Source organism: Drosophila mauritiana, chromosome 3R (genome assembly GCF_004382145.1).
Source record: "Drosophila mauritiana strain mau12 chromosome 3R, ASM438214v1, whole genome shotgun sequence".
Lineage (NCBI taxonomy): Eukaryota > Metazoa > Arthropoda > Insecta > Diptera > Drosophilidae > Drosophila > Drosophila mauritiana.
Window position 1 is genome coordinate 11458980 of NC_046670.1, and position 27744 is coordinate 11486723.

At 45.3% G+C, this 27744-nt stretch overlaps 5 protein-coding genes across 5 annotated transcripts; 2 read left to right on the forward strand and 3 right to left on the reverse strand.

Annotated features, from left to right (window-relative positions):
• The first annotated feature begins 1856 nt into the window (after nt 1–1856).
• Nucleotides 1857–2618, forward strand: LOC117145604. The gene is made up of 2 exons (XM_033311318.1): nt 1857–2026; nt 2106–2618. Exons 1-2 carry the CDS (start codon nt 1880–1882, stop codon nt 2616–2618), a joined length of 660 nt encoding a protein of 219 aa, XP_033167209.1. The 5' UTR covers nt 1857–1879.
• Nucleotides 2619–2961: 343 nt separating this feature from the next.
• Nucleotides 2962–4436, forward strand: LOC117143665. Its single transcript, XM_033308446.1, has 2 exons — nt 2962–3138; nt 3239–4436. Exons 1-2 carry the CDS (start codon nt 2983–2985, stop codon nt 3758–3760), a joined length of 678 nt encoding a protein of 225 aa, XP_033164337.1. The 5' UTR covers nt 2962–2982; the 3' UTR covers nt 3761–4436.
• A 306-nt stretch (nt 4437–4742) lies between these two features.
• On the reverse strand, nt 4743–5248 carry LOC117145188. Its single transcript, XM_033310745.1, has 2 exons — nt 5154–5248; nt 4743–5078 (listed from the first exon to the last, which is right to left on the reverse strand). Exons 1-2 carry the CDS (start codon nt 5173–5175, stop codon nt 4756–4758), a joined length of 345 nt encoding a protein of 114 aa, XP_033166636.1. The 5' UTR covers nt 5176–5248; the 3' UTR covers nt 4743–4755.
• Nucleotides 5249–17884: 12636 nt separating this feature from the next.
• LOC117144204 (ELAV-like protein 1-B) lies at nt 17885–18883 on the reverse strand. The gene is made up of 2 exons (XM_033309252.1): nt 18801–18883; nt 17885–18730 (listed from the first exon to the last, which is right to left on the reverse strand). The coding sequence occupies exon 2, from the start codon at nt 18722–18724 to the stop codon at nt 17984–17986; it is 741 nt and encodes a 246-aa protein (XP_033165143.1). The 5' UTR covers nt 18725–18730; nt 18801–18883; the 3' UTR covers nt 17885–17983.
• Nucleotides 18884–20227: 1344 nt separating this feature from the next.
• LOC117145865 (activating signal cointegrator 1 complex subunit 3) lies at nt 20228–27474 on the reverse strand. Its single transcript, XM_033311685.1, has 6 exons — nt 27272–27474; nt 25542–27217; nt 24512–25487; nt 24043–24451; nt 21096–23984; nt 20228–21034 (listed from the first exon to the last, which is right to left on the reverse strand). Exons 1-6 carry the CDS (start codon nt 27400–27402, stop codon nt 20570–20572), a joined length of 6546 nt encoding a protein of 2181 aa, XP_033167576.1. The 5' UTR covers nt 27403–27474; the 3' UTR covers nt 20228–20569.
• Nucleotides 27475–27744: the final 270 nt, after the last annotated feature.

The following is a 27744-nucleotide window of genomic DNA, read 5'->3' on the forward strand; positions in this document are numbered from 1 at the left end:
ATCGGTCATCTGAAGGCGACAAGTGTTAGGGCCCAAATCGGTCCACGCCCACATGCCCAAGTGGGCGGGTAAAGGGAGTTGAGGACATGGGCAGAGTTGCGAAAGCCAAACACCACAGCAATTGAATGCCAGTCACAAAAATGCAATCACAGTTTGACACAATTTTACCGAGGCGCCACTTCAACACGTTGCAGCTGCAATATCATTGCAGCTACAAAAGCCGCACATACACAGACACAAGCACACGCACGGACGAAGGACAACTCTGCAAACAACACAATGACAACTCTTTAACGCAGTTAACTTGGCTGCGCTGCAGGGACAATCGATGTGACGCCGATGCAGAGTTATCCATTTGCAAGTACTCTACAGGGTATCGGGAGTATCTCAACGCAACAGGCCTTATCAGAAGTATAATACTTCTGCTCTGGGCGTAATCTTATTTAATAGCCCTTCACGATAACGCTATCTAAATTGCAGACATGTGTCTATATTAAAATAAATAAATATACTTTCAATATATAATGCTAAATGATTGGCATTAACTCTGAACTTGAGCTTTCCTGCTCTAGGTAATACGATTGATGGATCAGAACACATAGTTAGTCAATATAATCCATTCAATCCAACTAATCAAGCCATTTATGTATAAACCTATTTTATGGGTTCATTGAACGTTTCAGCATAATATCACTGAATCACACCTGTTCTACGAGACTTGAGTGGTTATCAGCCGTAGCCCAAGTATTTTGATTAGAAAATTCTGAACTGATTAAAGCAAAGGATTCAAGCGAACAGGTGTCTGGTTCGTTGAATTGGGAACCTAATCTTATCGCACCAGACACCAAACATACTTTTTACTACCTGATCTACAGAAATTGAAGATTTGTCTTAGCAATAAATTTCAATTAAAGATTCAAATTTAAACAGTATAAAGAATATATTATAAGCTATAATTCCCAGTTAAGTGCATATTATCAATAAATTGCCTAAATTCTGCCTAGGCTTTTACCTAACCGAGGGTATTGGGAGCTTCCATATGGCAGGATTACTACGGACTCCTTTGGATGAGCGTGCTCGAGTGCATTTACTCACACACACAGTGGCACAAACACAAACACGTTCTTTTTGTTGTTGTTTGATTGCGTTTTTATCTTCGTCAGTTCAGCAATGCCAGGATCTGGGCAAAAAAAAAGCACGAGTTGCAAGTGCAGAGGAAGTGCAACTGCAACATTGGAAGGGAAGGGAGGGTATGGGGTTGCAGCGATATTTTACTGCGACAACATTTCATCGCAAACATTGTGCAATTTCACTTTAAGCGACAATCGAATTTCACGTGATTTCTACAAGCAGTTCGCCAAACTTTTGACTTTTCTTCAGAGTCCGCAAAGCGATTTCTTACCCACATTTTGCAATGAAAAAAAATTGTATAAGCTTGCGAAAATATTTCTGTTTATGTTGCCAAGTTATAAAGATACTTCCTCATCAAAGAACTCCTCCGCTTCTTTTTCAACAAATGGGTAGTTATAATTGGGTAATTAATTTGAGGTATGAATTTGTTTACTCTGCATATCAAATCATAAAGCCAATAGCATAGGTTTCCAGCCTGACCTATTGAGGAATCTAGAAATCTGTAATCACTTTTTGCTATTATTGATTTAAGATGGGGAACGCGTGAAGTCCATAAAAACAAAACTTAAAAGAATTTCAAGTGATCAACAAACGTTAAGATATGTTTATTTATAACGTTGTTAAATATTTACAAGCAATTATTCTATATTTATTCAATGACAACAGCATTTCACAGCAGAACAAAAGGAGTCAGATGAATTGAGTCGGCATTTAGTTGTCTTTAATTTAACGTAGCAAACGGTTCGAAATGAAGGATCAAATATTTATCCGATCGCTTTTACTCGCATTTTGTATCTGCGGAATTGAAGCAATTACATTACCCAGGCTGCCGGAAAATTTGCAGGATTTTAAATGTCAGGAGGACGACGTTGGATTTAAGTTCAACTTAACAGATGTAAGAAGGGTCCTAGGCTATAAACTAGATTCCAACACTGAAAACTCCTGTCTGATAATTATCCTTGATTTTTTTTTAGTTAGCCGGCACCTGGTATGAGGCACTCCGAGTGCCCAGTGTCCCGGGAATGGAGTGCCTGAATGTCTCGATTCCCTCGACAGTCAATGCCAATAATCTTACGCTGGATTTGAGCTACGTCACCATACTCAATAACAGTTGGTCCCTCAGCAGGGAAGCCGTGTGCTTTCCTTGGAACAACTCCACCCAGTACGGCATCTTTTATCCCGATGCTAGTGAGGTGTCATTCAAGCTGGTGACCACCGATTACGTTTCCATAGCCGTTGTCTGTGGTTACGGGACCACCTCTGTGATACCCATCTTCAAGCTCTTCACTCGAGACCGCGAGGTCAGCCAGGAGATCTTCGAGCTGATCAACACGCAGGCCGAGAATATTGGTTATAGCTCCCTGATCTATTGGGAGAAGCAATCCGTGGAGGAGTGCAGGGAACCCAGTGGCCAGGCACCTTTGGCAGCTCTAGTGGGCTTGATTCTACTTTGTGGCTTATGCACTTGGGCAAGCAACTACAACTAAAAGGAAAATAGCCTTACCAAACTTTTAGCCATCATCATCCATTATCATACATATTATCCACACAAAATACATATACCTATAAGTAAATACTTGCATAATATACAACTACCGTAGTTACAATAGAGTTCCAAGAAAACAGGATATCAGCCTATATAAGTGCACGTGAAACTGTAGATAAGCTGTAAGCCTTATCGGTGATATTACAGTGAGTCACCGCATATTGAAAATTCAATACATATTTGCGGCATATGTATTCATTAATAAATCGTCACCACTGATAAGCACGTCACTGGAGCAGCAAAAACTTGTGAGGAATTGGCAGGTCGTTTAGTTGTCTGAAAATCGGCACCGCGAACGGATCGAAATGGAGGCTCAGAAATATGTGTACCCGATTTTGATGTTCCTCTGCTGCTGTGGAATTCCACTGGAGGTCAGAGCGATTCGGATGAGAATGCCCGTTTTGCCGGAGGCACTCAACTGCCGGAATGAAAGTATTAGTTTCAACTTAAACCTGACGCGAGTGAGTGAAGAAGTTTTATTCATTTCCGTGGGAATATCGAATTTTCCCGGGGTTGCTATAACCTAAAGTATATTTCCTGAAACATACTATTACTTTCTAGCTCTCCGGTTACTGGTACGAGGCTGCTAGAGTACCCAATGTCCAGGTACTGCAATGCCTGAATGTCTCTGTGCCCGCTGAGGTCGAGAAGGACAGCCTCTCGTTGGACTTGAACTTCATCAGCACCGTCAACAATGGGTGGCAGTTCACCGAGGAGTCCGTTGAGTTCCCCTGGAACAACGATACGCAAGGCGGCATCTTCAAACTCGATTACGATACGGTCACTGTGACCTACAAACTAATGTTCACGGACTACGAGAACATCGCCTTTGTCTGCGGATTCGGAAGCATTTCGCCAGTTCCACTGTTCAAGCTCTTCACCCGGCAACGTGAGGTCAGCCAGGATACGATCAACAAGGCGGAGATCCTTGCTGAGACGTACGGCATGGGCAACCAGATCGCGTGGGAGATGCAATCGCCGGGCGAATGCAATGGATCCGGTGGTCTAGCTCCTATGGCTATTCTAATGACCACCATTGCAATGCTCGGGGGTTTTAGCTTGCGAAGTCCATTTTTAGCTTAGACTTTACTATTTACATAGTGAATATTTAACTTTTCGCTACTACTATCAGTACAAACTCTTATCAATCTTTTTTGTTTTCAACGCCATGTGTTTTATTTGGGGTCACTAAAATGTGATTGCCGAGAACTGCTATTTTTCTGGACAACGCAAGCTAATTATGTGATAATTAAAAGCGTACTAATTTAAAATATTGTTAATCATACCAGTGGTAAGGGGTAAGCTATTTTTCTCCTATCATTTCCCTCTGACTTATGGGCTTGCTTTCCATTCTCTTAGCTGTTTTCGAATCTTCTCTTTAAGCTGATAAGCGATTTGTATTCCGATTAAATCATGCCAATGCATCTGTGGGAAATGTAGGGCTCACTATATAAGCTCACTTTATAGTTCTATGCACTTTCCGATTGAAAGTGTGCATCGAGGGCCTTTTGGCCTAGTAAACTCATACGAGTTGCAATTACGAAGCCCGAAATTCAAAGAGAAAATGCCGAAAAATATGAACTGAGCTGGAGCAGAAAAATGTTGTTGCTTGCTCTATTTTCTTGGCAATTTTCATTTTCATAAACCCAATTCAACCGGTGGAAAATAGAGTGAATGGAAAACGCCTTAAATCGAGATCGATCCATTGTTGGCATCACTGAGAGAAGTAAAATTCAATTCTGAAACGTTTAAAAACTCACTTTTAAGTTTGATTTTATTTATACCAAGATTAAATAATATTTATTCAGTCCACAGTTTTAATGTAATAACGATTTACACAATTTGAAGTAATTGAAGATTTTTTTCTCTGTGCTATTTGGCTTCCGATTGCCTCCGTTCTTGGGCGAACCAATGAAGTGCAAACCGTGGTCAAATGAGCCGGAGTCGGGAGTCCTGGAGAGCCATCGATAGCCGGGCACTTTCATTGATTTGATGCGTTTGCGTGCCGCTTGCGATGGTTGCATGCTCGACTTGAGCGCCACCCAAAGCCAGCTGAAGTCGTGGAGCCGCAAAGCTGTTTACTTGCAGCTAACCAAGTGAAATTGAAAGCCCTCTTGGCCCACGATAATTGTGTCCGGTCTGAGCACCCAATCCGCTCCTGCCACTCCTGCTCCACCTCCTGCTTCTGCTTCTGCTCCTGGTCTAGTCGAGTTCGTCTGGGTAATGGGATGCGGAAGCTGAGATTGGGGTGTACATATGTGTTCGTGCACCAGATGATTACTGGGTCCCAAAATCGACGTTATCATGCGATGACGCTGCAAAAGTATCCGCAGACTCTCCAGACGCCCGGCCACGCCCACAAAACACACAGTGGATGAAAGGGAACAGAAGTCGGGGATAGCTGGCCAAAAACGAAAGTTAATGTGGTGGATCGGTGGAAGGGTTAAACGGAGCCAACAAGTGAACCCCAGCGTACGTGTTCCAATTAAATTTGACATTTGCTCTTAATAGATGTGCAACAAGGTTTCCATTTCGATTGAGTTACGCCCTGGGTTCTGGGTTCATGAGTAAGGTTCTCCTCCCAGAGTTCAATGGTTGAATAGTTTTTTAAAAAAGAGAAACCAGTTTTGAAATCCTAATCAAAACGTTAATCATTTTGCAGCCTACTTTCGGGCTAGAGACGAGTAGAATTCCTAACAATGGCTAAGGAAATAAGTTAATGGGATTGTTTTTGGCTAGCTAGGGATTCGTTGTAAATCTGTATCTGTCATAATCAACCGCTTGCGGGTCTGTAACTTTAAGATTTCCCTAACTCATTACGACTAACTCCTGACAGACTCACAATTTATGCTCTGCACCACGAACTGCTCAAAAATGCAACTATTCAAAGTGCAAGCACAAAAATCTGGCCAACTTTGCGCATACTACACACAATCGGAACTGAAAGGGGGAAATTAAAAGGGGAAGAGGGGATCATGCAGCCTCCTCCAAGGAGGGGCCAAAAAAAAACAAAGCCTGCTGCACAAACATGCGAAACTATTAAAAACATGTCTTTGTCCTTTGGCCCGGGGTGCATATAATGAAATTCCTAGCTGCTTTGTGCCCACGACGAAGCCACTTGGCGGGATGTCCCGATCCCTGATCCATCCCCTACATATACAGCTGTGTTCAAAAAAATAGCAGTGCTTGGGACCTGCGAGTTTAAGTTAAAAAATTCCTATGATTTACAATTTTAATGGTCAAATTTTTTTTATAATATCGTTAGGTATTTAATTTCAAACAATTTAGCAAATGTTTCACTTTTATTTCTTCAATAGTTTCGAAAATATAGATAAAAACAACAAAAGAGGCAGAAATTCTGGTGTTCAATGAAATAGCAGTGCTATGAAAAAATATTAAAAAAAAATCATCTTGACAAAGAACGAACTTAGTTTTTCTTTTTAATGTGTTAATTAGGGCCTAATACTTGGTTGGATAGCCTTTGTTAGCCAGCACAGCCTTACACCCACGTGACATGGAGTCCACCAGGTCCTGCCAACGTTTGGGGGGAATTTTTGACTATGCATCCTGCACAACTTGCCAAATCTGAGCCTTAGACGTCGGGGAGTTTTTCGACACATATTGTTTAATGTCCCCCCACAGATTTTCAATCGGGTTTAAATCGGAAGATGATGCTGGCCACTGCATTACATCTATTCTATTTCGGGTGAACCTATTCCTAGCCGATGAGCTTCTGCGTTTCGTATCATTATCCTGTTGGAATGTCTATTTTAAGGGTATATTATATTCAGAATATGACAGTAAGACATCACTAAGTATATTTGCATATGCGTTTTGGTCTATAATACCATAAATCATATGTTATGGACTCATACCATTGTAAAAAAACAAGCCCATACCATAATTTTCGGTCCACCATGGTTGAAAGTCATCAGTGGGTGTTTTGGGTGGTACTCCGTGTTTGGAGGTCATCAGATATACTGGAGTGAACCAGTTCCACCAAATAGAACTATTTTTGACCCATCAATCCAAAGGATATTACGCCATTTGGAGACTGGCCAGATTAGGTAGGTCTTACGGAAGCATAACCTTGCCTTAATATGCCTAGGGCTAAGTAGGGGATCCTTTTGTGGACTCCTCTCACAAACATTTTGATTCAGTTGTCATCTCTGAATAGTAACGTCGCTTATTCCCAAGTTCAGCTCAGACTTTATGTCCCCAAAGGATGCAAAAGGATAGACTTTGCTGTAACAAACTATGCGCCGATCCTCTATATCTGTGGTTTTACGTATGGTACCACGGTTTTCGGGCTTCCATTCATATTTAATGGCATTGGATACCATTTTGGCAGAACATTCAAGGGTTTTTTGAATGTCCTTATATGTTTTTCCTTCCTTTCTAAGCTTAAAAATTAAAATTCTTTTCTCCTGGGAGCAGTGGTGTCCTCTACCCACTAAAATAAAATTTTTTGAATTTTTTTTTAATTTATTGCCCTTTAAAATATACGAATTATCTTAACCAAACTCACTTTTTAGAAAATATTGATCATTTCGAGACTTTACGATGGACAAAACCAGAGACTGCTATTCTTATGAACAGCCTAAAAGTGGTGAATTTGCTCAAGAATGTAAATAAAAAAAGGATAACATGAAAAACTGACGGGATTTTCTTTTTTTCTATATCTATACATTCCATTTTACAAAAATAAGTGGAATAAAAAGTAGATTCCAAAAAGGGACATGGAGAAATACATTTGTGTTTCTTAGTTTCCATCGCACTGCTATTTTTTTGAACACAGCTGTATATATTCATATATATGTATGTGTATGTGTGTATACGCTGGTTTTTTGCTGTATCAATCTAGGTGAAATATTAACAAGCGGGAGTCTCGGGTCTAAAGTTGGCGGGACGGAAAGCCGAAGGACAGAAGGACGCCGGCAAGGCAGCTCATAAAAATTCCTTAGTTGACGACAAAAGCTGAGGACTCTGGAGGAGATTGGTGGGCCTCGGGGTGGCGTTGGAGAGCGGACTTAAAGCGGACCAAACGGCGATGAAACAATAGACTCGAGTTAACTTAAATTGATTCCCAGACGTTCCCGGCGAAATGAAACCCAACTGAACTCTCGAGCTTCGCCATTTTGTTGTGACTCCAAAGTCACTGGAACCCCATTCCCCAACCCCAGCCCTTTTGCGTACTTCTTGCACCTTGATTGCAAGTTATTTGCAATTTTGTGCAAATTTAAAAGGAGCAAAAGGACGAAGGCGAAGGAAAATGAAGGAAAATCCAGCCAGACGACCACCATCCATCCACCCACCCACCTTCACCTTCAGCCAGTGACTTTGGCACTGCACTTGAAAATTTTTTAAGTGTGCGCGAAATTTTTTATGCAATTTGTGCCGGAAAAGCAGGAATACCGAATGAAAATGGGGCGGAGCTGGTGGGTTATTGTTGTGCCCAGGAGATTGGCAGACTCCTCCTCCGCCGGCTGCTCAATTTGCTGGTTTATTTTTGCATTCGGGATATTAAAATTGACACTTCATTTGTGTCACTCCGCGTGGCAGCGAAGTTTAAGGGATTCTTTAAATGATTTTCAAGCGGCTGCATTGTTGTCGATTGCCGTTGATTGTGCAGCAATTTGCATTCAAGGATTCCAGCACTGTATTCAAAATGGTGTCCTTGTTGTGGCTGGGGATTTGACTTAAGCTCTGTTGAGTGCTCCATTTGGCCAACAAGGATTGATAAGTCGGCAGCGGAAATGGGTCTTAACGGAAGCAATCGAAGGTGGCTGGATTTGTGTCCACATTGTGATACTCATCAACTTAATATAGATTTCAGAAAGGAGCTATTTGTAGTTATCATAGAGGGAAAAGTCTTGATCCTAGCCCACCTCGCTGGTTTTTTTTCAGGCTGTGCCCAGCATGCTGCCTTTATTTACTCCAACACTCCTCCGGCTGGGCAAAAGGACCTGGCCCAGGAAGATTTCATTAAGTGCCGTCCGTGGAAGTCCTGCCGCCGCCATCCCACATCCTCGAGTCCTGCGAAACGCAACAAAGGAGCTGCAACAATGCCCGACCAACGGCAAGGTTGCACTTGAAGTCATTCAGCCTCGTCCTGGCAGTGCAAACTTTTTAAGTGAATTTTTGATTAGATCTGGACGAAACTTTTTTGTCGCACAGCCCAGAAAGGCGCCGGGTGGCGAGTGCGGGGAGTGGCAGGGGCAACGGTCATAGATATAGTTGCCTTTCCAACTTAAAGTCACCAGTTAGTTGCGCTCTTTTGTAATTTGCGCAAAAGTATATTTATTTGTGCGAAAGGATAATAATAAAATATGCGCTCCAGATAGTGTTGCGCCAGTATTGCAAACTTGTCCCAGCTCCTGTGTCCCAATCTTGTCCTTCCAGCCCCTTTGGCTGCTCGACTCCTCCGTCGAAACTGTACCTACTGCAACTTTTCGCGAACAGTTCGCACTCTGTCTGACCCTCACCTGCCCTTTTGGCCCACTCCATGGCCATTGCATCGCTGAAGTTTTGCGCAAAAGTTAATAAAATTATTTGCCACAGACTTTGATAAATATGAAACAGGTCTCTGGCAAATGGCGAATAAATACAGGAACGGCAAACTGAAGTGCTGGGGCCACTTTGTCCCCGATACGAAATATTTGGCAAAGTTTTATTGCAATTTTTGTGCAGACTGTTTTAAGTAATTACCGTGCGGCAGAGAAGATTTGATGTGGCACATGTAAAAACAAGGGAACTATCAGGATCTTAATTCTGTGTAATTGGTTTGTATTATGAGTTAGTAGTATGCCTTTGCTAAGTGGAGGTAAAGTGGTAGTATATTCACTACAAAATGAATTTGTATGCCTTCTCAACTCTGACCCCTCAATCAGCCACATATCGGAAGGATTCGAAAAATATATCAAATGCTAACTAAAGGAAAGACCTCAAAATGAAAGCCAGCTTCTGCCAACCCCTTTGGATTTCCTCGGTCTCGTCCTTTTTTGCCAGCATATGCATTCCATGTAGTTATTATTCATTGTCGTGCTTCAACAAATATCAAATGGAGTCCTGCGCTGCAAGAGTGGCTGGCGGGGATTCCTTGTTGCAGGATCCTTTCGCCACGGCATCCTTCGTACTTTGTTTTCCCAGTTACTCTTATTTTGCACATATGAGCGGGGCGGGGTGGAGTGACGAGGATGGGGTGTGGTTGCTTTACGAGTATTGGCAACCCCATAACGACATTGGCAAAATAAAAAAAAAGGGAAATTTTTAATCGAAACATTTGTAGCGTGAAATTGTCGTTATGTTTGTTCTCCTTTTTTGAGCAGCAATATGTTAGGATTTAAACGTATTTAGAGAAAACATATCGGGTATTGATTGCTTTCTGCTTTGCGGAAAATTTCAATAAATTTGCAACTTTGTCGGGCTGCTGAAAAGTGCTGATGTGTGACATTGATTCGCCAGTGAGGAGCGAAAGCAGTCATTATCCGGTCATTAATCATAATTAACTGGGATCTGCTCAACTCTTTAATTTGGTAGGCAACTTTAAGCGCTAGACGAATCGAACTGCTGGCCATAAATCTCAATTTTCCACAAATTAGGCGACGATATGCCAAGCCGCCCAAAAACCAGAGGACCACCAGAGGCCAACTTCCGGAGCAGGTAACTGAAAGCCACACATCAGACACAACTATAACTCAACTCAGTTTGGTAGTTTCGGCTTCTCTTCTCGCTCGGTGACATCTGCTCAATTTATCGTTATTTCTGGACTGGGCCAAAACAAAAAATCAATTTACCCTATGATAAAGAACCAAGACTGGCCGGGGAAAAAAAACACTTCCATCGGAATGAAGACAGCGTCGAAGGGAACTGGGAAAACTTTTGAAGCTGGCAAATCGAACTGTTCCCGTTTCCACTTCGACTCCTCAGACTCCTGGAGCACCATTCTCCCAATCCCAGTGATTTATGCCCTGGAAACTGTTTTTGAAATGTGGCTTCAGTCTCGGCGAGTGAGCCTATTCTCCGCTCATTGCTCCGTTGCTCCACTGCTGGCCAAAAGTCAAGAAGGGAGCGCCGCACACAAAACTGTCCAAAGTATACAAATTTGCCTGGCATGAGTTATTGATGATCCGGGCCGTGAAATGAACGACCGCTGCTCCTCGGACTCCTCGGACTCCTTGGCCTCCCAAAGGCAAACAGACTGACTGACTGTCCTGGATGTGGGAACAAATGCCCGGCATTTGGCCGAAAAGAAGTTAGGTTTCCCTAGGTCTTAGTTCCAAATGAGTGGGAGTCTGGCTAATTGAGGAATACTTTTATGTGAGTGCTTTGGAGATACAGGCCGTAATAGGTTTATAATAGGGTTCAATCTAAGCAAATTATATTAGGATAAATTAAAATATAACGATTGATGGGCATAGCAAAAGGAATGGGATTCATCATGGAATGTTTCCATTTTAAGAACTTCCCTACAACTTTTAAGTTGCAAGTAGGCTTGAAACGGGACTCTCCTCCACACAACGTTAACCTAATTAGTCCAAACTATGGCCAACTAAGACATAACTCATCCGCTCAGCCCATTAAAGCGTATACCATAAAATATGCATAAGGTAATGGGCAGCGCCCCTTCCCAATTATTACAAGATCATAACTCATGTCACAGGGCAGGTCAACGCAAACAAATATGCGAGACTCGCTTATCACGGCGGCAAAATCGTGTTATTTAATGTTGTGCTAATTTCTGGCCAAGTCAACGGGATGGGAAAACACACCCCAGGTAACTCACAACTCTGGAACGGGGAAGTCGTGACATTTTTCGTGCGGTTGGCAAACGGGGGACTCATTTCTTGGCCATTTCCGTCAAGTGTTGCGTCTGCGGCTGCGACACGAACTATTTACAAATGACCAGACATTTAAGCCAAATGCTTCCGGGTTGGCCAGGTTAAATGCCCGAAAATTATGCTACCTTGACATGAAAGGACGAGAGGGCCGTAGTACACAAAAAATGAATGCCAAAGGATGGACAGACAACGTCGAATATTGAATACCCTTACAAGCTATCAAGCATGAACAAAAAATATACATGCAGACACATTAATTATATGCAAATTATTATCAGTATATATATTTAATTTTAGTTATTACAAGTTCATTGACTAAATATAATGCATTTCGCCTAAAAAATCCTTTCACTTAATATTCATAATTCCAAAAAACCTAAACTTCCAAGATGAGTTATGCAAGCACTCTAACCAGCCACGGCTATGTGGACCCCAGGATGGTTGGTGGCTTCTTGGTGTCACTGTGTCAATTGCTCGACTCCTGGCCCAAAAGGAGCAGCTGCTGCCCCGCCCAGATCGACTGCGACTTAATTAAGTTACAACCTCGAGGCGGCTGAGTCGAGGACGATACAATTTCACTAATTTCCGTGCAAGGCGACACCAACAATCAGCGGCCGGCGAATGTTAAATGCTCGGCCCACCAAAAACTGGTCACGAGTTAATAAATATTGTCAGTGGGCGCACCCAGGCCAAAGTGGGCAAACATGGCCCGTTCCAGGCGTTAAAAGCCCCGAAATGAATGAGAATGGTCAATATATGGGAGGGCATAAATAATATTTAGGGGTTGGCTGCCACCGATTACCACTTTCGCTGGCATCGCCTAGCGTGTTTGAGCAGCATTTCCGCTGCGTTTTGTTTTGTTTGCTTTCAATTAACCAAAACTGGACTTGGACATCGCCCAATTGGACGGAGTTGTGGGCTCGGACAACGTCCTGGTTCTGGTCGATGGTCGCCAACTGCCTGCTAATTGAGTGCTGGCAGACATAATGTTTTCGGAAACTGAGCAAACTGTCGAGTGAAATATGATTGAAAGTGTAAATAGATATTTCATTGGCCTGGGAATCAACTGGACGTAGCTATTAAAGCGGGAATTAAGTAATCATTTCGCTTCAATAGCAACTAGATTTCTATTTGATTAGGATCTAGCATTCAGCACATGTTTGCGCAATAATTTAATTTAAATTGAAGATCTATCTGTATTTCTTCGGCGTTAGAATCACTTTATCTACATTTGTGAGCTATAATAAATTAAGATTTATTTGAAATTTAATAAGGCGCAATTTATCACAATCTCTGTTAATAATGGCATCTAAGATTTAGATACCAACCTCACATACTATCACGGTTCTAGTGCCCAGTTAATCATCTCGCTTCCAACTCTTTCCGGACTCTAATTGTCCTGACACCTAATGAATCCCCCACTGACAGTTTAATAAGTCGAATGGTGCAAACGAAATTGGATTTATCCGACACTTTCCAGCTCATCGCCCCGCCGCCGCACTTCGAGGGCTTCGATGGCTTCAATGGCCACTTCTCGGAGCCGTTAAGACAGTCAGTCAGTGGTCAGTGGTCGGCGGACTTCGGATAGCCACCGGCACTTCCGACTACCCAGGGATAAACTTCAAAACGCCACCCGGGGCCCAGCGAGAGAATGGAGAAGGCCACTCGCCCACCCACTTCCCACTTTCCCACTTCAGCTCTCGAGCTCGTACAATAATCTTGATTTCGTGGTCAATTGAATTCTTAACTTCTCAAAGCCCGACACACAACAGCCAAGGATATCTCGAGGGCGTGTATCCCGGCCACGGATGACAGTGCAAAGGAGCTGGCCAGTTGGGATGCCGGGATGCCGGGATGCTGGGCAGTGGCTTGCCAAATTGTGATTACTCAACAACAGAAGAAGAGGCGGCTGACTGACCAGAAAACGATTTGGCCGTTGCCTACTTATTGGCCATTGATTTCTGAAAAATGGGCCAGTCTAGCGAGTGGAGCAGTCCAATTTGTGGGCCAATTTAATGCGTTATGATCTTTACGAGGCAAGTGTTTTCCAGGACCTGCCAGCCTGCTCCTGTCGATTACATTTTGAGGCTCTCCAACGAGGCGAGACCGAATCATTTGCCATAACACGTTGGCAATGCCATCGTCATCCTATTCCATCCCGTCCGCTCCAGACTTCCCCCTTGTAGTAGTTCTTGTTTCGTGTACCAACATCTTTATGGGTAATTAAAACTTTTGCCCATTTTTGCCTGAAAGTTGGTTTTTGTTTTGCCCAATCCCCTGCCATGCCCATACCAATTGGATTCCCAATACCAAAGCCCAGCCCAACCCATCCACATTCACTTCCTGTGTTCCTAGTCAAATTTATTGCTGTTCAATAATACCAATTTTTGGCCTTTCTTTTGCCGGAGATGCCAACAGATGTGTTGGCAAACTATTTCGCCCAGAAATAGTTTTCGGAGCACGTTTGTGTTCACACTCGAGTGTTCCACATTATTGAAATTGAAGCGCGGTAATGTGTCTGCAATTTTTGGTCTGGGCTTCCCTTTCCGCTCAACTTTTCGCATTCCGCGTTTGGCAAATTATTTTCGGCTGCCAATGTTCCGCGCTTATCTCGGCAACTTTGGCGTTATTTGTGGCCCGAACTTTGTGCTCCGTTCCACCAAGTGCAATTTCTTCATATCGATAAGAAAGGCAAATAATGGATCGGCAAAGGAATAGGGAAGTAAAACCCATCTAAAGATACAACTTAATACCTGATATAGTTGCAAAACAACAATAATTAGAGTCTAAAAAGTAATTCCCAAAGTGCCAAGGATGATGTCAAAATGTCAGATCACGTTTAATTCAATAAGCTTAGATGGAGGTTCCCCAAATATATTTAAATAGACACTCAAATCCTAAATCTTTTCAGCTTAGTACTGGCTCTGGACCAACTGAAGCATAAACCTGCGAATGAACTTATTGTTATTATAAGCCAACTTTTAACCCTACCCATTGAATAGCTCCAAAGCCGCCGGGAAAGCAGCTTTCCTGCATTATCTCCTTGTGGGTGGTTGGGGGCGTTGGCCCGGTCTTATCGCAAATTTTCGAGTATTAACGCATCGTGGGGAAACTTCCGCTTGTTTGCCGGGCGGCTTAGAAGACTCACGAGCTCACGCACTGCCATCACAATCACTCCCCCACATCCGGCAAGACAAATTGCAGATTGGTAGACTCGGCTCGAAGGACCATCGCGCCATCTAGCCAACTCACCGTCTCTAACTCGATTCGCCTTCGGGTGCGTGGAACAAAGAAAAATCCATATTTTATTTTGATTATTTTCCGGCGCCACGGCAGGTGTCGATTTCGTGTGATTTTTCTTTGGGGCGAAATTAAATTTAGCCAGGGATTCCCCCTGCCCCCACACACTCAAATCAGCGTCAATCAATTTTGGTCGCTTTCGTCAGACAAAAACAAGCCTCAGCCGCCCAGGAAAACCCAACTACCAGCGTTTCCCTTTGTAATGGGAAAAATTATTGAATTTGTCAACGACTGCCACAGGCGCTGGATCCATAAAAAAAAAAATTAGGACGAAGGACGAAGGACGAGGACTTTAAGCTTCCCCAGCCGGAATCAGCATTAAAGAGCTGCGAGATTTATGCGACTGTTGTAGGTGTCAGGCAAACAGAATTATGTTTGGAAACGATTTTCCACCTTTGCCGTCATACATCATCGGGGGGCACCACCCCGCCACAAAGCCTGGCAAAACAACCCTCCAACGTTAACAAATTTCTTTGCGACGTTTTTAAATTTCAGTTCAGACATACACATACACATGTATATATTTATTTTTTGATGGAAGGGAGCGGCTAATGTAAATCGCATGTGCTGTGTGTATGACCTACGCCTTATTTAGTGAAGCGCCCCGTACACCAGAGCCAAGTGATTTGTTGACAAAGAAATTTTTTAATAATTCACCGAGTCTGCGAGCGGACGGAAATCTCATTCGGCATAAGTGATGATGTAATTTTCGCTAAAAATTGAAAAAATCCCCACGCAAGCAGGAGCGTTTTGAGGGCTGAGGTGGGGTATTTGATGGGGGGATTGGAGCTACTACGGTAACCCCTCACGTAAAATATGTTGCAACAATATGTTGAGTTAGAGTCGAGTCGAGTGTGTGCCGCTGACGATGATGAATGGGGCACGCATGCGTTGCACTGATTCCACTGGCGGTGTGACGGACTGCTTGACTGACAATCCCGTCACGGATTCCGACGAATTACATATATGACCCTTCAGAGGTCCACGCAGCTACTTTATCATTACGGGTGCCCAAGTTCATAATGTACCCAGGTGCCACGATCGCCAAGAATGTAAGGATAATGAAGCACCTTATCCATTGGCCAGCTGCTCTACGAACATCCAATATCCCAGGTTCATTTACTAGAACTCAATGGATTACACATTGCAGGCGAGTGAACCCTGTAATGGCTATCCATTACCGGACCTGCAACGGTCAAACTCAACCCCAAGCCCAAGAAACTCCCTCGGAATTACGCTGATGACTCAATGTGTTCCTTGGGGAGGAGTAAGTCCTTCCCCCCCACTGGAAATGATATTCGGAAGCTGGACAACTTTTAATGCCTGCTGTCGATGGTCATGTGCATAGCTCATTAGTTTTTGCCTAATTTGAAAGGCAGCCGGCAGTTCGGTTTGGCTTGGTTCGATTTCGCCCGCTTCCCTTCCTGGCCTAATGGAATTCAATCAATTTCCATTTATTTCGATAGCGAAAGTCGCACCACCGAAGGACCCAATGGGGTCCAGAGGCGGGAACTGAAAAATTTCTTAATTATCCTGACGTGACGCTTGTGGGCGTCTTGGTTGACAAGCTTTTTAGCCTCCGCCGCTTTTCCTTCCCCTGCCAATTTGTGGCCAGTCTGTTTTCCTAATGCTCGCGGACAAAGCAAGACAAATGAGTCGGAATCACTGCGGGAAAATTGTGGAGTAAAATACTGGCAAAAATTGCACCGAAAAGTCTGCGAACTGAAAGCTCCTTCCTATGACTGGAAAATAATTTACTCATAAAACATTTTATAAAATCTTCTGTTGAAAACAATATGCCACAAATGTCAATAAAACAATACACGAAGCAAGATGGCAAAATTGAAAACCCCGAAACACTCGCAGCCAGAACGCCAGTGAAGAAAAAGAATGAAAATGGTGAAAAGCGTATAATCTGCTTATCAAGAGGCTGCAGCCCTTTTTCTTGGAGGTCTCCTCCTTATTTCCTAACGCAACTAGGGAAGAACTCAACTGTTCCAAGAAAAATGAAATGAAAACTGTAAACAAAAGGGATGTGAAAATTAGATTTGCATTTCCAACACAACAAGATGAAGCTGGAACTCAATTGTTCTCATTTTTAGGATTCATGCAACACATTTTCATAAAGTTCTGTTTGTTTTTTATAAAGCGAACGATTTTCACTTCTTTAACTTTAAACTACTCATTTTTCTACCAATTTTTATGTATTAAGCGTGGTATTATGCAACATAGGAAGTCCAGGGGGCACGTTAATTCAAAGGAGCAACGCAACCTATAAAACCCTATACAAAAATTTGTTTAATATTATGTAATTATTGGCAATATCATCCATATTTTATTCCCGTACCCAACCCAAAGTTTATGTAACTTCAGTTAAACAGTGACCGTCAAAAGTGCATGCCACAGTGGTGCAGGAAGTGTCCTTGTAAAGCAAAATCTGTAAGTTAAATCTGAACTGGAACCGGAGGCTCAAAAGAAGAGCAGCAGTCGAAGGGGATACCAGCTGGGGAACCGGAGGAGGAGGAGGAGATACCGACTCCGAGATGCAGGGGCAACTTTGCGCCTCAATTATAATGAGAAAAGCAAACGAATTGGAAATAATTTTCAATTCACTTGTTTCCCACCTACTTTCGTAAGTCGTTTCGGTTCGCTCGGTTTGCGATCTTCAAATATTTATGCGCCCTTTGTTTTCATTATTTATTTGAACCGCCAATCCTTTGCATGCATCCCGCAATCGAAATCAAAACCGAAACCGAATCGGACGCACCTTTTTTGGCCAACTGGAGGCCCCTGGCTAAATCGAGGGTACCAGGCGACTGATAAAGCTGTTAATGTTTTTTAGGAGCCGAGGATCCCATGTCCGTAGGAGTGGCTTGTTTGCGAACGATAAGCCCAGCTCCTGCGGCAATTTAATGAATTATTTATGTAAGGCCAAAAGCAGAGCCAAATGCATAACCGAATAAATGCGTTAAGACCGAAATTAATTGGACCGGACTACCTAAAGGAAGTTGGGTATACGCCAAAAGTGCACACAATCACAATGAAAATTTGTTCTTCGGCTGAGGTTTTAAAGGTTTCCCTTGGAAATAGGATATAAGGTATTTTTAATTCAATCGAAAAGATAAATAAATTAATCAGCAAGTTGTGTCAAAAATACGCACAAGGATTAGTCGGAATCGCGAAAACGTTTGGACCCATGATGATCGTACGTCCTCTGGCGGCGCTTGTAGGGTGGTGTGGAAGATTTGCCCTTGTGCCTATAGTGGGAGGTTGGGCCACTTTTCGCGTGCTCCACGAACTTGACCTTCAAGGGCCGGAAGGCGCCTTTGATCATGTGCCGATCCATGCCGTACTTGGCCTCCTCGGCGTCGCGGACCAGCTCGAAATCCAAGAAGGCCACGCCACGGAACTTATTGTTGAACCTGTGCCGCAGCAAGGTCACATCCAAGATTTTGCCGTAGGGGGCAAAGAGCTCTCGTATCTTCTTCTCATCCATGTACGTGGGCAGGTTAGCCACGTACAGGCAGGAGTTGGTGTTTTCATATTCCGAAGGTCGGGCAAAGGCCACCTTCAGTCGCTTGCCGCGAGTCTCGTAGCCATTCAAGTTATTTACGGCAGCAGCCGCCTGGCGTTCCGACACGAAGTCGACGAATCCGTAGCAGCAGCTTATGCCAGTATCGCGGTGGCGGATGATCTTGGCCTTGCGGATCTCACCGTACTTGGAGAAGAGGCGGTGCAACTCCGACTCCGTCATGTCCTGCGGAAGGTAGTTGAGGATCAGGTTCGTCTTGTCCCGCACTTCAGGGCGAGAAGGGGGCGGATCAACTGGGCCTCCAGTCTGGAACATCCCGCGTATCCCGGCATATCCCCAGCACAGCGTCGGGACGGTTGACTCCTTCTTGGACATTTTGGTCTATGGATAGAAGGAAAGGTATTGATGACCGCCGACATCTTATGCTTTCCTCGGAATGGGAAACACTTGCCGTAAAAAATTCGAGAATAATTACAATATCCCAATTGACTTAAAATTCTCACTATACAGCAGCGCTGCCCTTCCGAGTTGTTTTTAGAATGTGTTTGACAATTACTTCCATGACAAACAGACTAGATTTGGTCAACAATCATTTTGTTATTTACCAACACTTGTATGTTTATCCTTTTGACATCTTGCGTGGTGTGGAAAAACGAAACTGGCGAAAGAACCAGTGCTGTGCAAGTTAAAATATAATTTCCAAAAGTTGGCGGCTTTGAATTATACTTAACTTAAATTCTATTAGGATAAATGCAATAAAACTTCATCTGCATTAAAGACCTAGAAGGACCGATTTAGCACCTAAATACGTATGCAAATTAATAAGTTCCGCCTTGCGAAATCGCTGATTTGGCTGAGAAGTTGGCGTGCCAAGACAAAATGAAACCCTTTATGTGCACAAGGTGCAAAAGTTTTTGAAAAGTTTTCCAGCTGTTTATTTATTTGTTTGCTGATTATGGAATTTCGACTTTGCGATTCGAAGGCGGAGCACTGCACAGAGGAATGTAAGAAGTGTGCAGGTGGAAATTAAATTGGATACGAGTATTGTGCGAATTGGGGAACCAACATGGCACTCGAGCCCATCGATTGGATCATTGAATGTTCCTTTGTTTATTGCCAAAGTAAACTTGTTCATTATTTCTTTTTGTTTTACTTAGCCTCATATTAATTAATTTCCATTTCCGTTTCGTTTATCTTGGCTACGCCGATTTTTACCTTCATGCTGACTAGACAATTAATCAAGTTTAATTACTCGACTGCTGTGGGAGGAGGCCAGCTCCTTATCATAGTCGGGGACTCCCCGGGGACCAGCGGATCCGCATTTGCCCGATGTGGTGGCCATCTGCATTAATCACTTGAATATGCTTTCATTTCTCAGCGCCATGTGTGGGGCAGGAGGGCAGGAGCGTCCAGAAATGGGCAGGACTCGGATTAAACCCGCCATTAAAAGACGCCGCACGTAACAATACATTCGGATGAGGTGGGTCGTTTACATATTTTCGCAGCGAAAAACGTTTCTGGCTGGAATATTGCGAATATTTAAAACGCCTATTTCGGTCTTAACAACTAATTATTAAAGCTGTTTAACCTGTTTTATTTTTATATTTTATCATTATTAACTGTCTTAGCTGACTCTGTCGTCACCCAACTTAGAAATATTTAAATCAATTAATACTAATAAAAGTTTTTTTAATGATATCTCTTGGTACGTTTACTTTTTGACACGCACTATGAATAATTTTCATCATTATACAAGTGAACGTCAGGTGGCGCCACTGTGCCATGTAGAACAAATGTAGTTAACATGTCGATAGGTATGGCTATGTAAATAGGTTTTTTAAATTGATCACGTCGAAGATTGAACTGCATTTTGGTAGCTAAATTGAAAAACATCTTCGCTTTCAATACAAATTTTATTAACTTTACACAATAAAAATAGTTACTTCATAAATTCATAGAAAATGATTCATGCATGTAGGTTCTACATGGTTGGCTAACAAAGGAGCTTCGTCTCGAAGCAAGTTACTAATGATAAAAATGTTATACATGTCTTGGAGGATCACACAATAAATACGCAAGTTCAGTTTTACTACAAACTCTAGGTGATAACAGTGATTGTGGAAAACGTTCATAGGCCATATGAACTTCATTAACTAAAAGTTAAGCCTCAACTCTACAGAATGCTACGGTACACGTTAGATTTAATCTCTAGGAGGGCCCTCAGGCTTCTTTTGCATCAATGATCTCGAATTGCAGGTCGTACTGCTGGTCAAAGCCCAGGAGGCAGTCGGACATTAAATAAAGCGTGAGCTGTAGACGTCCAAGTCGCGGAGTTGCCTGGAACGAAATGCGGTTGGTGCAGCGCTGTCCGCGAATGGATACCCGCTTCATGGCGAGGAGCTCGTCGTTGGCCTGGGAGCCCAGGGTCAGGAACCACGCTTCATTCTTGGGCTTGGGATACTTGGGGCAGTGCACCGCGTAGCTTTGTCCACCACCTCTTCTCTGTCCACTGACATTAAGCCGCTGTAAGTTTACTATGAGAACGTAGTCCTCATTGGCATGCAGTGACATCCATTCGCCCCTCGTGTCATGAGAAAGTGAGAGCGGACGCTTCGCATACTCATTCTCCATATGCCGACCCTCTACGAATATTTGAAGTGCTATCTCGGGCAAGTCTTTGATTACCTGGAAATGTTTAAAGTGTCATTTGAATATCGTTCAGTAATTTAGTTAATACGAAGCGTACCTTATACATCTGTTCGATCTCGTGCTCCTCGAAGGCATCTCGCAGTGGCTTCGCCAGTACTTCGTACTCGTGTTTGCACAGCTCCTTCAGCACGGGCAGCGTTAAATAGTCATAGTCATCGTGTGGTATCTTCAAAAAGGCATCGAGATTGTCCTCGTTCACTCCTGGCAACGTTAGGAACTCACTGCCGTCGAACCATCGGGCCTGAATGACGCTCTGCATCAGTTGCTGCACAACCAGAGTGGTTGAGAGCCAACCCCGCTCCGCTGTGTAGTCCACCATGGCTTGCATCACTCGAGTGGCGTTGTCCAGAGCCGACTTTGTGTCTGTTAGGTAATCCGAATTCGGAAGGGACTGCCGTGCAAAGTGGGCCTGGAGTAGCAGGAAAGTCTTGGTGTACGAAGAATCCCAAGACGATGACGGCGGTCTAAAGCGGCTTACTTCAGCCATCTGCTCATTGTGCTTATCCTCGTTGTGCCGGACAGGCAGTTGATCAAATTCGTAGGAATCGGCGATGGCGAGGAGAACTTTCTTGGTGCTCATGCCCGGCTGCAGGTCCTCCAGGAAATGCTGCATTGTGCGGTACGACAGGTAGTAATAGGAACTTATTCGTCCCAAAAAGGTTGGCACCAGACATCCATCACGCTCCACCAGACAGGCAGCGGCAGAAAGTTCATAGACCACGCGCTCAACCAGGTTAGACATAAACTTATTTACATTTTCCGGTTCTATGTCCTGCAGCTGGTAATACGACGGGTTTCGGAGTAATCTCCTGAAGAAGTACGTCCACGTGAGATAATCCAGAGCGGCCTGCTTTGACTGAACAGTTCCGGCAACGATTTCAGCGTTTATGTGCTCCGGTAGCACTCCCAGCAGACTGGACTCTACTGGGAATGGATCGTACAAAAACTTTTTGTAGAAATTCTTCTTTTCGTCGTGCACCAGAACGACGGCCACACCTTCATTGTCGAACTGCGGCCGGCCGGCTCGACCCATCATCTGCAGCACATCGGTAATGGGCATGTCCACGTACTTCTTCACCTTTCCGTCAAAGTATTCGGTACCTTTGATCACCACCAGATGAGCTGGCAAGTTAACGCCCCACGCCAGTGTGGCTGTGGCCACCAGGACCTGGATCTTCCTATTGAGGAACAGCTCCTCAACACACTTTCGATCCTGTTCCTGCAAACCGGCGTGATGTAGACCAATGCCGAAAGCTAAGCAGAATTTAAGGTTCTGTTCACGAATATTCTGCAAGATCAACTCAATTTCGTCTTCGGCCATGTGCAGGAACTGCTTGGGATTGGATTCGCCGGCCACAAAGGTAATCAGGTCCAGCGCCGTGAGACGTGTCTGCCGACGCGAGGACACAAAGACGATTGTGGGCTCACAGGGGGAGTAGGTGCGAATAGCCTGGAACGTGGGCCGGTTCATTGTTGCCATGCGAGGGCAGTAGTGCTTTCCTGGGAAGCCATTGATGTGCACCTGCAGAGGCACTGGACGCACCGAGGGCTTGAAGTTGTACAGTCCCATCTTTTTGATGCCCAGCCAGTTGGCCAGATCCTGAGCGTTGGCCAGTGCCGTGGACAATCCCACGATTCGGATAGCCCGACCGGTATGGGAACTGATAAAGTTTGTTCGCGATACAATCACCTCGATGACCGGTCCTCGATCCTCTCCCAGCAGGTGGATCTCATCGATGACGATAAGGGACACGTGCTGTACGTATTCGCGGGTCTGCCAAGACCGACTGATGCCGTCCCACTTCTCCGGCGTGGTAACGATTAGTTGAGACTCTCGGATGGCCTGAATGTCGGGAGTTACGTCGCCCGTCAGCTCAACAACCTTGAGGCCCAGAGAGGAGCGCTGGAAGCGTTGCTCCCAATCCGCTATGCGTTCTTTTACCAACGCTTTAAGTGGAGCGATATACACCACTTTGCACTTGGGATTCTGGTTAAGTGCCCTGAAGATGGCTATCTCCGCCACAATGGTCTTACCACTGCCAGTGGGAGCGCCTAAGAGCACATTGTTGTCGGTGTGGTACAGGCAGTGAAAGATCTGCGTCTGAATGGGATTAAAGTGCGTGAATTTGTAGAGGGATTCGTAGAGAACGTTCTTGAGGCAGCTGACTGGTAGTGGGCGGAGGGGCAGAAGCTCCGTTAGTGGCGGATGGTGTTCCGGCAGTACCAGATGTTGAAATGATAATGGAACGCATGTAGTACTTCCCAGCCAGTTATCGCTGCTCACTCGTATGTAGTATTGTGGCGGCAGTGGCTCCTTCAGAGGTATGGTCATTACCAGCTGCTGCGACTGGCCACTCATCACCAACTTCCGGGTGACCTGAAACAGCTCCGAGTGGTAAATGTAGTTCGACTCTGGATCTTCAATCCACAGCCAGAAGCTTTGGCACGTCTTTCCATGAACCCGGTCGTTCCATGTGAAACTGGGCCAAATGTCCACCTTGATTCGCAGCACCGTTCGAGTAATAGGCTGCAGACTGGCTTCCACATCCAACAAGGGCAGTTCGTGCGCCGACCGGATAACCAGGTCTGCGTAGGTACTGCTGCGGAGCCACTCCTTTAGCTCGCGATGCTCCATATCCCTCAGCCGATAGACACTCAGACCGCGTCGTTCCAGTTTGTCGATGGTCTCAGCGTTAATGGCCGGGAACTGTCTTAGGTGGCAATCAAAGTCCCATTGGCGGCGTTCAAACATCTTGCAAAGCTGCAGCATGTTTCCCGACAGGACTGCATTATTCTGCCGCAGTACAATGGAGAATAGCGCTCTGCTTATCCTTCCTATGTTCGTGGTAATATATGACATGTCGGAGCTCAGTGAAAAGGACTTCACGTAGCCATTGGAAAGATATGTCTGAATCAGAATGTTCACCTAGCAAAACAAAACCAAATTAAGCTTGGCAAAAGCATTGCATAAGATCAATCGTTACCTTGCCGTGTACATTCTCACTTCCTCCGTATGGCTTTATCTTACAATAGGCGCTTTTCAGTTCGTCCAATTCCTCCATCTCGTCATCGCGTACCTTGAGTTGCTGAAACTCCTGCGCTTGGGAAATCATGGCCAAAATCTCAGCCTGGGTCATAAATGGCTTCATCAGCTCGTTAAAAGTTTCCACAGTGTCGTACTTAATGTAGAAATAAGATGCAGTGCGACCTAAGTCAGTGATGTTCATGTCCATGGTGCGCTGGTTAAACCGCATCATCCGAGCCTTGTCCAGACTCATCGCTGCGGACATAATGAGAGCTCGGCGGCGAGCTTCCAGCGTGGGATCCTTCTCTAGCTCCGAATACTCGATACCATACACATGAGGATTTATTCTCATGCGCACAAACAAGTACCTGTATAAAATGGAGATCATTAAAAAATTACCCATTTAATGAAGTTCAGTATCAACTTACGTGTAACTGAGCCACTCGATAGCTTCGTCCACATTGGTAATTGTGCCAAGACCAATTTCCGCATTCAGATTGTCGGCCAGGCAATTCACGAAGTTGGACTCGATGGGGAATTGATTGGTCAGCAGCGACAGGTAGTGATTCAGCTTATCATAGCTGGTGATGATGGTACCCACTCCACTCTTGTCGAACTGTGGCCGACCGGCGCGACCAAAGATCTGCAGCACATCGAGTATGCCCAGGTCCACAAAGCTGCCATGCTTGGCATCGTATATATCTGTGCCTCGGATAATGACAGCGTGAGCCGGCAGATTGACACCCCAGGCAAGCGTGGCCGTGCAGACCAGCACCGAGATGTGTCCTTCGACGAAGTACTTCTCAACCATCTGACGATCGGCGCGAAGCATTCCCGCATGGTGCATGGCCAAGCCGCTGGAGAACAGCTCCACCAGTTGCTTGTTCCGACTTCTCTGTATCGAACGCGTTGCGAGCCCGTGAGCAGCGGAATCCTTGGGAAGGAACAGGGCACTGGTATTGTTCTGCTGGGCCAGTTCGCGAATCACGTTCGCCGTGCGCACCGTGGCGTTTCGGGCATGGACAAAGACCATAATCTGATGACCTTCCTGCACCATCTCAACGCACTTTTGGTAACAGCACTGGTCCATATCAGCGATCTGCTGCAGCGGCTTCACCGACTTGATGCCCACAAAATTGGTGTCCAGTGGAACAGGTCGGAAGCGCGAGTCGAAATAAAACAGGCCCTTCATAGGATTCACCCGCAGGAAGTGTGCCACATCGATGTAATTTGGAAGGGTTGCGGATAGGCCAACGATGCGAATCATTGACTGCGAGGACTCAACAAGGCGGAGGGTGCGCGCCACCAATGCCTCCACAACGGGACCTCGCTCACCGTGCAAAAGATGCACTTCATCAATGATGAGTAGCTCTACCAGGCTTATCAAACCCACGTCGCCGCTGCCTGAAGAGTAATATCGTTAGCATATATGGCAAAAAAAAAGAATATTATTCTTACCCTTCCTGGTTACCACATCCCATTTCTCCGGCGTGGTGACTAGTATCTGAGTGGCAGCCATTTCCGCCTTGGTCAGCTGTATATCACCCGTCAGTTCACGCACAACGATTTGTAAAGATTTCAGGCGCTTGGAAAAGTTATCAACCATTTCCGCGGCCAATGCCTTCATGGGCGCGATGTAGACGATCTTGAATTCGTCGCGGTTGATGATTCCCTGTTCCAGGTGGCAACGGATGGTGTGCACAATGGAAAGCATCGCCACGTTGGTCTTTCCGGCTCCCGTGGGCGCGCAAACCAGCATATTTTCGTTGCTGTGATAGGCAACCGGAAAGACCACTGACTGGATGCGATTCAGCTCCTTGCAGTTGGCAAAGGCCAGTCTACCCACGTCGTCCAATTCCTCGATTTGAACGCGCCTGTTGCCGACAGAGAGCGGAGGTGGCTCGCTCGCCGGGATCTTGACCTCCTCCCACTGTTTGTTATCTATGCGCTGCGCGTTATCGGGCAGAGTGATTCTGCTGCCACCTATAAAGCCAGCGTGCTGTTTCGCCAGCAGCTGGCTGTCGAACACATAGGGATAGTGGATGGGCTGGCTGTACTGTTTGGACTGTTTGAACTCCGCCTTTGTGCTGAACAGCAGAGGCTCACGCTGCGCGGCCTCCAAGAGCTTTCGCTGGTGCTGCATGCGCAGTTGTTGAACGGAAACGGCAACCGCACAATTCGGATCATCCTCGAGCTCATCGTCCTTAATGCTTCGCATGATGCGCTGCAGTTTTTTCTCCTCCCTCCGCTGCATTTTGCCCAGCTGCTTCTCCTGCGCCGACTGAACTACGACGGCGCTGGCCACGGTGGGACGCCGCTCTGCAGCTCCACCACTGGCAGCCGTCTCGATGCGCTTCTGTTTCACCTCCATGACACGGCGGGATCTTGTGGCGAACTGATCTAGTTGGCGAGCGATCTTGTTCCGGTCCTGAAGCAATTTTTCTACCAATTCGAAGTAATCAAATCCTAGAATTTCCATAAGTTCATTCTGCAACACCTCACTGCTGCGCTGGGAACCGAGAATGTCGCCCACGCGGCTTATTAGGTGCTCGTCGTCCAGCTTTTCGGAGATTTCAAGCAGAGTCTGCAGTTCCGGACTCAACTTGGCGGCTTCCGAGCTCGTGGACGCCGCTGGGGCGGCCTTGGTTTTGTGCTTCATAGAGAACTTGTTGACAGTGCGGTTTTTGAGTAGCGCATCCGGCGCTAGATCCGTCAGCAGGCTGATGTCCATCCACTCGGAGGGCGTGCACTTGACATGTATATGGGCGCCCCACAGCGGACCCACTCCATTCGCCTTGTGATGCGTCTGTCGCCACCGCTTGAGCGCGGATCTTTCGTGATCCTCCAGCAGATCGCCGATGGCCTGGACGCAGTCGTGGATTTGGTTCTTCTTGCGATCGAAGGTCTGTCCGAACATGCCGTGCAGCCGCTGCGTGGTGGCCACCAGGAGCACCCGCTGATCCAGCAGCAGCCAGAAGAGGAAGAGCGCCGCGTGCTCCACCACCTGTGGCTGCTCCTCGTAGCCCATGCACTCCTGCACCAGATTGCGCAGCTTCTGCAGCTGCACCTTAGCGGCCGGCTGCTTTTCGGTTGGCATCTGGGCCAGTAGCCGCGCGATGGTCTGCTCCTCCTGGCTGGAGAGGAGCGGGATTGAACAAAATTTCACAGGTTGTGAAATCGCTACTCACTTTTGGCTGTTCGTCGTCGTGGACGCAGCAGCGGTGGTTCTCGCCTGCCGCAGGACGTTCAAGCGACGGCTACGGGCCTCCAGCTCCGTCTTGGCGCGCAGAGATGCACTCAATCGTGGCGGCTCCCACATATTCAATCGCTATTTAGGACTAGAGCTGGAGTTAAGTTAATGTTTACGTTTTTTCAATTCTCAAATCGCAGAGTGGGCAGTCTCTTACGTCCACCGAAAATACTGAAAAATACTAAAAGCGGTCACACTGGCATGGAAACGTGCAGTTGCCACACTTTGGAAAATATTTTGAATGTCGAATATCGTAAGTTTTAATTTAAAAAAAAGGCCGTTACAAATACGCCTGCGGCATAAAAATGAAATGCGATGACTAAACTACTGCAGATTGCCATACCTAAAAATTAAGATGAAATAAGAATTATAATTAGGCTGACAGCCGCAGAAACTATGTATATTCGCAAT

What these genes read in the sequence shown, in the direction of transcription:
- LOC117145604 (XM_033311318.1), top strand. Translation starts at nt 1,880, where the DNA reads ATGAAGGATCAAATATTTATCCGATCGCTTTTACTCGCATTTTGTATC. An exon ending in TTAAGTTCAACTTAACAGAT is followed by an intron (nt 2,027 to 2,105) that starts GTAAGAAGGGTC and finishes ATTTTTTTTTAG; the next exon opens with TTAGCCGGCACCTGGTATGA.
- LOC117143665 (XM_033308446.1), top strand. Translation starts at nt 2,983, where the DNA reads ATGGAGGCTCAGAAATATGTGTACCCGATTTTGATGTTCCTCTGCTGC. An exon ending in TCAACTTAAACCTGACGCGA is followed by an intron (nt 3,139 to 3,238) that starts GTGAGTGAAGAA and finishes ATTACTTTCTAG; the next exon opens with CTCTCCGGTTACTGGTACGA.
- LOC117145188 (XM_033310745.1), bottom strand. Translation starts at nt 5,175, where the DNA reads ATGTCAAATTTAATTGGAACAC. An exon ending in GTCAAATTTAATTGGAACAC is followed by an intron (nt 5,079 to 5,153) that starts GTACGCTGGGGT and finishes GTTTTTGGCCAG; the next exon opens with CTATCCCCGACTTCTGTTCC.
- LOC117144204 (XM_033309252.1), bottom strand. Translation starts at nt 18,724, where the DNA reads ATGTCCAAGAAGGAGTCAACCGTCCCGACGCTGTGCTGGGGATATGCC.
- LOC117145865 (XM_033311685.1), bottom strand. Translation starts at nt 27,402, where the DNA reads ATGTGGGAGCCGCCACGATTGAGTGCATCTCTGCGCGCCAAGACGGAG. An exon ending in ATCGAGTGGCTCAGTTACAC is followed by an intron (nt 24,452 to 24,511) that starts GTAAGTTGATAC and finishes CATTTTATACAG; the next exon opens with GTACTTGTTTGTGCGCATGA. An exon ending in AGATCGAACAGATGTATAAG is followed by an intron (nt 21,035 to 21,095) that starts GTACGCTTCGTA and finishes AAACATTTCCAG; the next exon opens with GTAATCAAAGACTTGCCCGA.